At 40.8% G+C, this 12,970-nt stretch overlaps 1 protein-coding gene across 6 annotated transcripts in view; it reads left to right on the top strand.

The window, feature by feature from the left end:
- ctps1b (CTP synthase 1b) overlaps nt 1-12,970 on the top strand; it is a 63,283-nt gene that overhangs the window by 29,113 nt on the left and 21,200 nt on the right. For all 6 annotated transcript variants that reach the window (XM_072547985.1, XM_072547987.1, XM_072547983.1 and 3 more), the window contains 5 exons: nt 744-876; nt 4,521-4,609; nt 5,714-5,808; nt 8,392-8,454; nt 12,605-12,648. In XM_072547985.1, the coding sequence (XP_072404086.1) occupies nt 744-876; nt 4,521-4,609; nt 5,714-5,808; nt 8,392-8,454; nt 12,605-12,648 (424 nt within the window). The remainder of the gene's footprint in view (nt 1-743; nt 877-4,520; nt 4,610-5,713; nt 5,809-8,391; nt 8,455-12,604; nt 12,649-12,970) is intronic.

Genomic DNA, 12,970 nt, shown 5'->3' with positions numbered 1-12,970 from the left:
CTCCCATGCATTAGTCGAGGGAATGCTTCATTGTTGAAAGTGCTGTCTTTGAGAGGAGCAATTAGGCTGAGGTCCCTCTGAATGCCATGATGCTCTTTGAGAAACGGCAGGGGAGATCTCTAGATTCTGTGACTGGTGTTTATCCCGAACTAAAATCAATGTTTTAATCATTGATCTCATTGTAATGGAACCTTGCAATGGGAAACTGTGTTTCCTGATGCTACAGTAGTAATTGCATTTTGAAAGTAATTAATTGGTTGTAAAATGCTTTGGGAAAGTCTTAACTCAGTACACCTCTCTCAAACTATGTGTGCAAATCCTTGCTTTGTTTGGCCTGAGCATGAATGTTATTTCTTCAATACTTAACGTCCTCTCTCAGGTGATGTGGTACAAGGTTTTATTTATTCACATTAACGTGTAAAAATTACACATTTTGGGAATTGGTTTATCTCAGTTGGCTGGATTGTTGGTTTACAGAGCAGTGCAATGCCAACAGCATGAGTTCAATTCCCATCACTGGTTTGAGGTTACCATGAAGGACTCTCCTTCCCAACCTTTCCCCTCGCCTGAGGGCTGGTGGCCCTCACGTTAAATCACCACCCGTCACTTCTCTCTAATGAGCGAGCAGCCCCTATGGTCTGGTAAGACTATGGCAACACAACAACTTACACATTTTATTCAGCTTATCGATTTTTGTGACATGTCCTATTCTCTTCCTTTCCAATTGCAAAATCTAAAACCAGGTATGATCGCACACTCGAGACATGCTCCATTGCGTTGGTTGGTAAATATACCAAACTCTCCGACTCCTATGCCTCAGTCATAAAGGCTTTGGAACACGCAGCTCTGGCTATTAATCAGAAACTGGAAGTCAAGGTGAGTGGAGTAACTGCTGATTTACCATCTCTTAAATTACACGTTGTCAGTGTATTTCTTTCCCACACGCTAAACTGTGCTGAATGCATTTTTAAACTGTGTCCAGCAAACCTTTTAAAACCAAATCAAATTTTTTCGGTGTCATATTACCAGATGGTCAGTAGTTGTTTCAGGTGAAATTTATAAATGATCGAATCTGTCTTCAAACAAAAATGAAATCTTATTTGATATGAACTGCCTCATAATTTATGACGTGTGCCATGATAGTCACGATGGATATAAAGGTATCTAAAAATAGAATATTTTCTTGATATCATGGGTTACAGCACGGAAGAAGGCCATTCTATGTAATTCTGTGTTAGCTCCCTGAAGAAGCAATTCACCTTGTCTGTCCCCATTTACCTGTCAACTACTTCTCTTTCAATTAATGATCTAATACCCTCTTGAGAATTTCAGTCAAGCCTGCCTCCACCACACTCTGGCAGTGGTTTAGTTGAATCTTTCACTTGTGGGCGGCACGGTGGCACAGTGGCTAGCACTGCTGCCTCACAGCACCAGAGACCCGGGTTCAATTCCCGACTCAGGCGACTGACTGTGTGGAGTTTGCACATTCTCCCCGTGTCTGCGTGGGTTTCCTCCCACAGTCCAAAGATGTGCAGGTCAGGTGAATTGGCCATGCTAAATTGCCCGTGGTGTTAAGTAAAAGGGGGTACATGTAGGGGTCTGGGTGGGTTGCGCTTCGGCGGGTCGGTGTGGACTTGTTGGGCCGAAGGGCCTGCTTCCACACTGTAAGTAATCTAATCTAATTTCATTTGCATTGGAGAAGCTTAGAGAGGTAATCTGCATGCTACAGGAAGGAAAAGAACAATTAAACAGGTAAAGCCTTTTTTTTCCAGCACTTCAAATTTTTCCAACAGGAAAGTGGCTTTGGAAGGGATTCTGCTTTAGAAATAATAGTAATGTTAACAGCACTCACTCCTCACCATTAACAAGTCACACAGAAACTTCCAGCCAAAACACATGCACAGTCAAAGGTGAGAAGGTGCAGCGGGAATTTAATTTATTTTCCAAAAGCCAAGCTCCATCTGGCTCAAAAGTAGCAAATTTCCTGTCAATGCAAATTTTAGAGTATGAGTCTTCCAGTCGGAGCATCTCCTTAAGATCATGCCAAGACTTAATTGCTGCCAAGAAAATATTCTTGCACTGATTATTAACTTCCATAAGTGTGGAGTGAAATTCCTCCCACTTTTCAATATTGTTGAAGACTTGTCAAATGATTTTTTTTTAACTCATTCTGTAGCATTCTTAGTTCAACCTTTCATACACTTTGTATTGTTTTCTGTACCAGCTTTAACGTTGCTGTCATGACTTTAACAAACACTTCCTGACTATGAGATGCCCACTAATGACTCTTCAATCTGTCTCGTTAAGGAGATCCACGGTTGCTTTCCCCTTTCGTGCAGTTCCTGTATGGCTTGTAGAGGACACTGTGGTGTTTGGCTGGCTTGAGACACTAACCTGTCATGGTAAAGCTCATTAGATGTCTCTGGGTAACAGCAAATCTAAAGCTATTCAGACAAAAATCCAATCCAGTGACAACATATAGATCCTCCCAAGGCTCAAATATCAGCAGGAAAGTAGTGACATAGTGGTTATGTTACTGGGCCAGTAACCCAGAACAACAGGCCAATGTCCTGGGGTCACTGAAACTTGAATTCAGCAAAGATCAGGAACACAGGAAAGCTAGCGTCATGACAAGTATGTAAGAACTGTCAATTATCATGAAAACCTATCTCGTTCACTGATGTCCTTTAAGGAAGGGAATTGTCGCTTACCTTAAAAAAAACAGAAAACAGCAGGTCTGGCAGCATTTGTGGAGAGAAAGCAGACTGAACGTTTCAGGCGCATTTCTGAAGAAGGGTCATTGGACCCTAAACTTGCAGCTTTCTCTCTACAGAAGATGCCAGACCTGCTGAGTTTTCTCAGCAATTTCTGGGAGATATTGAGAGCATGCCTTTAATTGAGGCATTCTGACTATTCCAGTTCAAAACCAAAAGAGAGAATTTCTGCAACGTTCATGTCAGTTTATATCCTCAGGTAACTGTCTTCTCATTCACGGGGTGTGGGGTATCTCTGGCTGGGCCAGAATTTATTGCCCATTCCTAATTACCCAGAGGGCAGTTAAGAGTCAATCACATTGTTGTGGGTCTGGAGTAATGTGTAGGCCAGACCAGGTAAAGATGGCAGAAACAAATAAAAGCAGATGATTGAAGTCAGAAAGGAAAATAGAAATTGCTTGGAAAAGTCAGTAGGTCTGGCAGCTTCTGTGGTGAGAAACGAGACTGAACATTTCAGGTGCATTTCTGAAGAAGGGTCTTGGAATCCTAAACCTGCAGCTTTCTCTCTGCAGAAGCTGCTGAGTTTTCCAAATCATTTCTATTTTCCTTTTCTGATTTCCAGCATCTGCCTTTGTTTGTTTCTGTCAGCCTTTCCTGGTCTGGCCAACATGTAACTCCAGACCCACAGTAATGTGGTTGACTCTTAACTGCCCTCTGGGTAATTAGGGATGAGCAATAAATGCTGGCCCAGCCAGAGATACCCCACATCCCATTAATGAGAAGACAGTCACCTGAGGATATAAACTGACATGAACATTGCAGAAATTGTCTCTTTTGGCTTTGAACTGGAATAGTCAGAATGCTTCAATGAAAGGCATGCTCTCAATATCTCCCACTGAACCACCCAGCTAAATACAGAGAGGAGATTGTGAGGAGAGTCATTTCAAGGGTCGCACATTTTAAGCAAGATTAAGACCAAAATGACTCTTGCTGTCAACAACCATTCCATCAGTAAGGCCTCCCTTTGTTTCTCTGATGCCCATTCTGTGCCCCATTCTCAGGCCTCTCCCAATCCCACCTGTGAAGAGCAGGTGAGAGAGAGAGTGTGTTTGGAAAACAACTCTGATGTACTTTGCTCTCGGAGCAGTCCTTGACACCCGTCAATCTACATGTGAGTGCAGACAGAACCTTGGCACACACCCCCCAATCACAAAAATCTTCAGAAAGGGGACCTCTGTGTCTCACAGCTGTTTGGTAAGGGAGAGAATATTCAGCCAGGATTCCTGTTCTTGGTCATTATCCGTTTCATTGCTTTTCAAAAAGAAATGTTTAGCAAGATATGGAAGGCATCAGTACCGTCACCTTCTGGATTGCTGTTTGGCCAAGGCACCTCAAGGCTGACTCTGTCAATATAGTTACTCTAACTGAATAACCACTGGTGTCTGCCAGGAGGTGTTGCTTGGGTGGCTGAAGGTAAATTATAATTCATTCACTGAAGTTACCTTTACATAAACGTCAAGGGCTTGTTGGAGAATTGAAATGCCGAGGGCAAAAAAGCTCAGGGCTGCTGTTTGTAGGTTGAACAAAGGTGGTCACCCCATTCTATATTTGATCTCCCCATTGTAGGGGATAACCTGCAAACTGTGGATATGGTGCACAAAATTAAAAGAAGTAAATTTTTAAGAGATATGAATGTTGCTTTCTTAAAGACATGCCACAGATTTTTAAATGTCGCTAATCTGTGAACTCGTTTCGGTGTATTGTGTAAGATTCAAAGTGATAAAAGCACATCATTTTATTTCACAGTACATTGACTCCGCAGACTTGGAACCTTGTAGACAATTGGATGAGCCGGTCAAGTACCATGAAGCCTGGCAGAACCTGTGCAGTGCCAAGTAAGCTCTTTAAAGTGTTTTATCTATCATGATTTGTCCAGAATAATAAGAATTTTATCCCAGCAAGATACTCTCCACGCACATTTCTGGTGAGGTGAATAAATATGTTAGCCTTTGCAATCTGCACAAGTCGCTTTGTTGTTCCAACATTTTGCTTTGAATATTCTGACGGTAAATTAGCAGCATGTATAAAGTTAGAGCAATGAAGAATGCCTAAGGAATGTTGCCGCTCACACCAGGTGTCCTCACAGTGGAAATGTGAAGTTATTAAACATGTTGTGAAACTTGAAAAGGTTCAGAAAAGATTTAAAGGATGTTGCCAGGGTTGGAGGGTTTGAGCTACCGGGAGAGGCTGAATAGCCTGGGGCTGTTTCCCCTGGAGCATTGGAGGCTGAGGGGTGATCTTAAACGTGTATAAAATCATGAGGGGCAAAGATGGGGTGAATAGCCAAGGTATTTCCCCTGGGGAGGGAGACTCCAGAACTAGAGGACATTGGTTTAGGGTGAGAGGGAAAAATTTAAAAGGGACAATTTTGTCACACGGAGGGTGGTGTATGTATGAATGAACTGCCAGAGGAAGTGTTGAAGCTGATACAATTATGACATTTAAAAGTCATCTGGATGGGTATATGAATAGGAAGGGTTTGGAGGGATATAGCAAGTGCTGGCAAACGGGAACTAGATTAGGTTAGGATATCTGGTTGGCATGGACAAGTTAGCCTGAAGGGTCTGTTTCCGTGCTGTACATCTTTATGACTCTGATTCAGGGTAAAATTAGTGTTTCGAGAAGAATCTTAGTTTTGGTCAAGATTTTGATGTTAAATCCCAGGAAGACATTGTTTTGAAAACTGAAATGGGTTAAAAGTAGGTGTCAGATAATGTAGGCTGATAGAAAATTACAAAACAGGATAAGAAATGGTGGGAGAATTCTACTTTGTCACTTCTCCCTATTAAATGAAACATTTGATACCAACATTCAATTTTAAAATTGAGAGTTTTTAAAGAGCGAATTCATCAAGTAAAGTTAAAAACTGGATTGCTGTAGTGGCGTGTACTCTTGTTCCTGGAGTGTTGTGACCTCTAAATGCCCATGGTTCCTCACAGTGGAGTCTTGGTTCCTGGTGGTTTCGGTTTTCGAGGTACAGAGGGCAAGATCCTCGCTATTGCTTGGGCCAGAAGACAAAAGAAACCATTTTTAGGTACGTTGGTTCTATCTGTGTTCACTGTTGGTGACTATGCCATTTCCTGCTGAAGCTTTGGAATTTCCACCTTAAACCTCTCTGCCTCTGTCTGCTCCTTTGACACTCCTGAAAACCCAGATCCTTGAAGGCAATTTTTTATCCCGATGCTCCATTATTTTCTTAGTGCCAGTTTGTGGCACAGCACTCCCATAAAGCTCCGGTGAAGCATGTGAAAGGAGTAATTCCTGTTCAGATCTGCAACATCAAATTGTTATTAAATTTTAAACTGAGGTTTGGAATTAAATTTATGATGTGGAACTTCGGAGAGCCACTCGAATATAATTTGTATCTATTTAAATTCTCCATTCGTAAGTAGGTGATAAATCGTGATGCAGACTATCATTTTTGTATCAAATGGTTTTTTTGAAAGACTGGCCTGAAATTCATTGTATAAAGTGATTATGCTCATTGGTTTTTCTTCATCCCTGAGATGTGGGTGCCGCTAGCTGGCCCAACATTCATTGACCATCCACAGTTGCCCCCTTGAGAAGGTGGTAGTGAGCTGCCTTCTTGAACCACTGCAGTCCATATGCTGCAGGTAGACCCACAATGCCCTTAGGGAGGGAATTTCAGGGTTTTGACCAGTGAAGGAACAGCGATGTGTTTCCAAGTTGGAATAATCAGTGGCTTGAAGAGGAACTTGCAGGTGCTGGTGTTCCCATGTATCTACTGCCCTTGTCCGTCTAGATAGAAGTTGTTGTGGGTTTGGAAGGTGCTGTCTAAGGATCTTCTGCAGTGAATTTCTTCAGTGAATCTCGTAGATGGTACACACCACTGTTACTGAGCATCGGTGGTGGAGGGAGTGGCTGTTTGTAGCTGCAGTGCCAATCAAGTAAGCTACTCTGTTCTAATGGTGTCAAGCTTCTTGAGTGTTGTTGGAGCTGCACCCATCCAGGCAAGTATTAACTTGTGCCTTGTAGATGGGGAGTCAGGAGGTGAGTTACTTGCTGCAGTATTCCTAGCTTCTAACCTGCTGATGTCGCCACTGTATTTATGTGGCGAGTCCAGTCAGTTTCTGGTCAATGGCAATACCAAAGGTGTTGACATTGGAGCATTCGGTGATGGTAACACTATTGAATATCAATGGATGATTTTTTTAAATTATCTCTTGTCATTGCCTGGCCCTTGAATGTGGTTCCCTAGAACGTTAGCTGAGTTTCTGGATTAGAAGTGTAGCAATAATACCACTAGGCCATTGCCTTTCTGTCTTTGATCTGCAAGCAGTCATTATATTATCTGGTTTATCCAGTATTTTGACAACTCCATTCCACCTGAACAGCAGCAGAATAGTGTAGGTGGATTTGCAAACTGGCACTCCCATGAATTATAATGTTAGAAAATTGTGGGGTAGATTTCCAACTTGCTAATTTGCTCACTTAGTGTCGGATCATTCCACTTAAATAGTTCACATTCCTGGAAGACGAAAGTTGAGTTAAAATTATTTTTTTTACTAGTTTTGGTGGGATGTTATGGCTTTGTTGACTTTGTTGCTTAAGAAATTAGCTTTGAAAGTTAAGTCGGTCTTCTGTTTAAATTCAGATCATTTTAAAATATTCTGCAATAGGACCTTGGATATTATTAGATTTTGAAATCTTTTTAATTGTCGCACAATTATAACATTCGATGTTAAAAGCCTTGAATTATTTCCCTAAAAAGTAGCGATGTATTAGTGACACAAAAAGAGCAGCATTAACATTATTTATGCTGGGTAAGTAAAATGTTCCAGGCAGCTATTGTCTCATTTTGTGGTGCCTGTGTTGTACTAGGGTGGAGTAGTTCAGAAGTCACACAACACATGGTTATAGTCCCAACAGATTTATTTGAAATCGCAAGCTTTTGGTGCGCTGCTCCTTCATCAGGTCACTTGGAGCAGTCTGTCTCGCTACACAGGGAAGTGCCTCATGGTGAGCTTTACCTGAGGGTGACCATGCCCTGGGTGAGGGGAGAGGCTGAGAAGGAGAGTCCTTCATGGTAACCCCAGCTGGTGCAGGAAATGAACTTGTGCTAATTGCATCACTCTGCCTTATAAACCAGCTGTCCAGCATCTGAGCTAACTGCCCCCCCCCCCTTGTAAACCAAATATTAAAACATTATCAACCTCCCTGTGTGCAGCTGAATGGGGGAGGAGGGGCCTTGAGTCTGACGTCTCTCTCACTGCTACATCTCACTGTATCCCCAGTCAATGCCTCACACTATTGTAAGACAATTTCAACCAACGCTCTCCCCACAACAACCACCGTGCACTTGTCTTGTAAATGATAATGGGATCATTAGGCTTTCTGTTGTCACAAACAAAAACCAAAATGGCTGGAAAAGCTCAGCGGGTCTGGCAGCAACCATGAGGAGAAATCAAAGTTAATGCTTCGAATCTAGTGACCCTTCCTCAGAACTGATAGTGTCTGGGAAACATTAACCTTGATTTCTCTCCACAGTTGTTGCCAGACCTGCTGAGCTTTTCCAGCACCTTCTGTTTTTGTTTCTGATTTACAGCATCCGCAGTTCTTTTGGTTTTCATTAAGTTTTTTTGTCGTGTCTGTTTAGGTGTCTGTCTTGGAATGCAGTTGGCAGTTGTCGAGTTTGCACGAAATGCACTTAATTGGTCAGGTACGAGTCAGTAAATCCCGTCGGTTCAGTGGAATGTTTGATGTTTGTATCAGTTTGTGACTGTCCTATTCCGATTAGTCCTTGCTAACGTAATATCTGCCACGTGACAAGGGGGGGACCAATCGGAACAGTAGCTTGCATTCTGCAGCACAGAAAGCAGTGATGGGGCCTTATTGTAGAAACTTCAAATTTAGGTTAATATAAGAGCTAGCATTTGGATGTTGCAATAACTGTTCTGATCCACAAATTCAAATTATGATTTTTTTTTTAAACTGAAGCCTGATTTGGAATGAAATTTATGACAATCAGGGATTGGAACTTTTTGAGGCTTGGTCAGTTACAATTCATACTTTTTGACCCCATTCAAAAGCTGTGCTGTGGGAGACACATATACTCAAGTAAAAGTTGATCTCATATGAAAGTTGGCCTGCTATTTTTGGCCAAAAGATATGAAAAATTTCAGAAATCTTGTGTAAAAATCAACCCTACTTCTTCACAGATAACAGATCAACATTTGTAAGTCAAGGTATTATCCTGTACATAAATGTTACAATGAGGAAATGCTATTGTGTGATTCCATGTTCAGTTCTCACCAACTCGGCGCAAAAGATTCAGGTGACAATCAACCTCGTGGAATGCAGTCATATATATCTAGTTGAGGTTTTGAAATTTCTTCATCACTTTGTGTAAAAATGCCCTCCAGAAATAACAAAATACAGCATCATTTTTAACTGCAAGTTATTGAAGTTGCAGAGAAGAGAAATAACTGTGAAGCAGCAAGAGAATTTTATGTTTCAGAGAAACTTGTGAGAGATTAGAGAAAGATATCAAATCAACTTCAGACAACGCCAAAACAAAACTGTACCAACAGGGGTTAACCAGCAAGCGGCCGCAGTTGGAGAAAAGTGTTGCTGAGTGGGTACGTGAGAATCGTCAAAATCGAAAATGTGTCAGTCATGAAGCCGTCTGAATCCATGCACAAAACACGGTGGCTCAGTGGTTAGCACTGCTGCCTCACAACAGGGTCCTAGGTTCGATTCCAGCCTCAGGTGACTGTCTGTTTGGAGTTTGCACATTCTCCCCGTGTCTGCATAGGTTTCCTCCGGGTGCTCTGGTTTCCTCCCACAATCCAAAAGATGTGCGGGTCAGGTGAATTGGCCATGCTAAATTGCCTATAGTGTTAGTGTTAGGAGGGAAATGGTTCTGGGTGGGTTACTCTTCGGAGGGTCGGTGTGGACTGGTTGGGCCGAAGGGCCTGTTTCCACACTGTAAAGAATCTAATCTAAAAACGAATCCGAGAAGGATGGAATTTCGGATTTTAAGGCAAGTGCTGGATGGTGTACGAGGTTCATGAGAAGGCATGACTTAGTACTTTGGCAGAGAACTAAGACTGCACAGAAGCTGCCTGCTGAACGAGAAGATAAAGTTTCACCAGTTTGTCAACAGAAATCGGCAGAAAGAAGGCTACAAGTGATCATGCATTGGAAATGTAAACAAGATGTCTATTACCCTCAACTTGCTAGAGAATCGAAATGTGAACTGAAAAGGAGAAAAAAATCAGTTTTGGTGAGATCCACTGGTTATGAGGAAAGTAAGTTTACTTTAGTTCTTTCTTGTATGGCTGGTGGCACTACGTTAAGAGAAAAACTTTGCCAGAGGAGCAATTTCCAAAAGGAGTTGTCATCCACATGCATTCACAAGGCTGGATGGGTGAAGGTGAATGTGGAAAATGGATAACGGAAGTTGGAGATTTGTGACCTGGCAGGCTATGCAAGAAAAAGAGTTTGCACATCTGGGATCAGTTTAAATCACATATAGTAAAGAATGTTGTTGATAAGATTCAATCACATAACATTGATGTAGCTGTAGCTCCCCGCTGACTTACAAGCGTTTTGCAACCAATAAACGTTGGTATCAATAAGCCATTTAAGGACATGATGATACTGAAGTGGAAAAACTGGCTATGTGATGGAGAAAATACTTACACAAAAGGAGGCAGTATGCGGGTTCCATCACTGCCACTGATCTGTGAATGGATCTTTGATTCATGGAAGGAAATAAGAGCTGCACTATTTTCACATCATTCAAGAAATGTGGAATTTTTAAAGCATTGGACAGTACAAAGGATTAATATCTATGGGATGGCACAGTCGAAGAAGTGGTGGATGATGTGCTACTGTTAACCACAGATAGCGAGGATGAAGAATATCCAATGATATCCTGATGCTTATGAAGCTTTATTTGGTGATGAAGATGTTGAACAGTGTGATATTGCAGGATTTTAATGAACCTTTGTATGTGACATGTTTAATTTAAGATGTGGCATGTAATTGTGATTTAAAGCCATATTGCATTTCTGTTTTACATTCTGCATGTATAAGTAAAAGCTTACTAATCCATTTTTATTCCTATTGTTATGATCTGGCAATTATCATAATTCGTTGATTTTTTTATTTGTTTGGAGATCAATTGGGCTTCTGCTAATAATAATGAATTATGGACTGTAGCATGAATTTCAGCCCCTCAAAATTAGTGTCCTTGTATTAGTCGACCCATAAATTTAACCTTAAGAAGTAGTCTAAAATATTTTGACTTTTACAGAAGTATATACAGTATATTAAATTGTGACTTAGACCATGATTTTGATATCCATCAGTTTTTGAAATACTAGCCTGAATTTCATAATCTATGTTGAAAAGTAATAATAGATCACCGGAATAAAGTTGTCACCAAAGGTCTAGTGAGCTCTGTGAATTTCCCCTTTCCCAACAATGATTAAAATCTGGCACCAAGTCAAGACAATCTTGAAATGTCTAACAATAGTACTGCTATCAGGTAGACTAAGGAGCCAATCACACTGACCAGTTAACGAGTTTTGAGAAGATTTGTAGCTCAGGTTGAGATTCTGGATGTAGGTTTGCTCGTAGAGCTGGGAGGTTTGTTTTCAGACGTTTCGTCACCCTACTAGGTAATATCTTCAGTGAGTCTCCAGACAAAGCACTGCTGATGATTCCTGCCTTCTATTTATATGTTTGGGTTTCTTTGGGTTGATGTCATTTCCTGTGGCAATGTCATTTCCTGTGGTGATGGCATTTCCTATGTTGATGTCATTTCCTGTCCTTTTTCTCTCTTTACCTGAAGGAAAAATGGAAATGACATCACCAACCTGAAGAAACCCAGACATATAAATAGAAAGCAGGAATCATCAGCAGTGCTTCGCCCAAAGACCCACTGAAGATGTTACCTAGTAGGGTGATGAAATGTCTGAAAATGAACCTTGCAGCTCAGCGAGCAAACCTACATCCAGAACACTGACTAATTCTCAGAGGCCAGCAAATTAGGAGCTGAAATGTGTTGAGAATACTCCACTTTTATTTCATTCTCTATGAAATATGATGATTGGGCCATAGACACAGAATTAGGTAGCAGGTGAAATAATAGATTTTTAAAAAATATATTCCAATTTTGTTTATTATAATGGAGAACTTTGACATTTCACAAAAGAGAATTTGTTTTCTACGGCCAGAAAGGTTTATAAGAAGTCAGTACAGATTTAGTTATAGTTGACTGAAGTGTGTAGTTTTTTTTAGGGTTTCTTCATAGAAATTAATAAAGGTCATGTTCTCATCAGTTCAGTGATTTCTACTTTATGACAACCTACAAAATTTCATATGCACCTGAATTTACTGAAAACATCTGTTTGTTCCAGTGGATCATTGATGGTAATTTTATGACAAAATCTGGTTTATGTCATTATTTGTGAAGTTTGACTTGAGTTTATATTTTTGGATTACCACATCAAGACCTCATTTTCCACCCTGACCAACACATATGTTATCGTTTATGTTCCCTTATTAATGTTATAATCCTAAATGTGAACTGTGCATTTTTCAACCAAATCAGTACATCTGGCAAACATAATTTAAAATTTTCATTGCTTTGTTTTTGCTGTCAAGCGATTTATTCTTTCAATAGTTGTGCTTTTTAATAGGAAAAGGATAGAGCAGAATATGATCTATTTGCTAAAGTCAGCCCTGTTACCTCTGACCAACATTGCTATTTAATCACTGATCATTTTCTACAGGTTTAAAAAATACATAAAATCTGTTTCAAATGCAGTAAGTTTTATTGTATGCATTTGCTTCTACAGATGCCAATTCCACTGAATTTAATCCTAATACAAAGTATCCTGTGGTATGTATGTAATATCCACTAAGTTAATCGTGTTTTTTGTTTAAGCACTGGGTATGTTTGGAGCTGAGCTGGTCAGTCATTTTCAATGAAGTGAGGAGGAATATCGTTTTGGCCCATTGTTTCACATGTCCCTTGAACCTCTGGTCACTTTGAGAGAAGGTCCACTTGCTTTATCACATGGTGTGTTGAAAAGCACAGTGCTTTGTTCCCTCCATCCAGGAGTTTTCCCAGGAGTTCGTCATCCAGTAGCCCAGCTATGAAAAGTCCATTTGTTTCTGAGGGACGTGGTTAAGGTCAGAGGTCAGACAACACCACGTTATAG

The sequence above is a fragment of the Chiloscyllium punctatum genome, chromosome 27 (assembly GCF_047496795.1).
Source record: "Chiloscyllium punctatum isolate Juve2018m chromosome 27, sChiPun1.3, whole genome shotgun sequence".
NCBI classification, from domain to species: Eukaryota; Metazoa; Chordata; class Chondrichthyes; order Orectolobiformes; family Hemiscylliidae; genus Chiloscyllium; species Chiloscyllium punctatum.
Note: the sequence above shows the minus strand (reverse complement) of the source record. Positions and strands in the feature narration are given on the sequence as shown.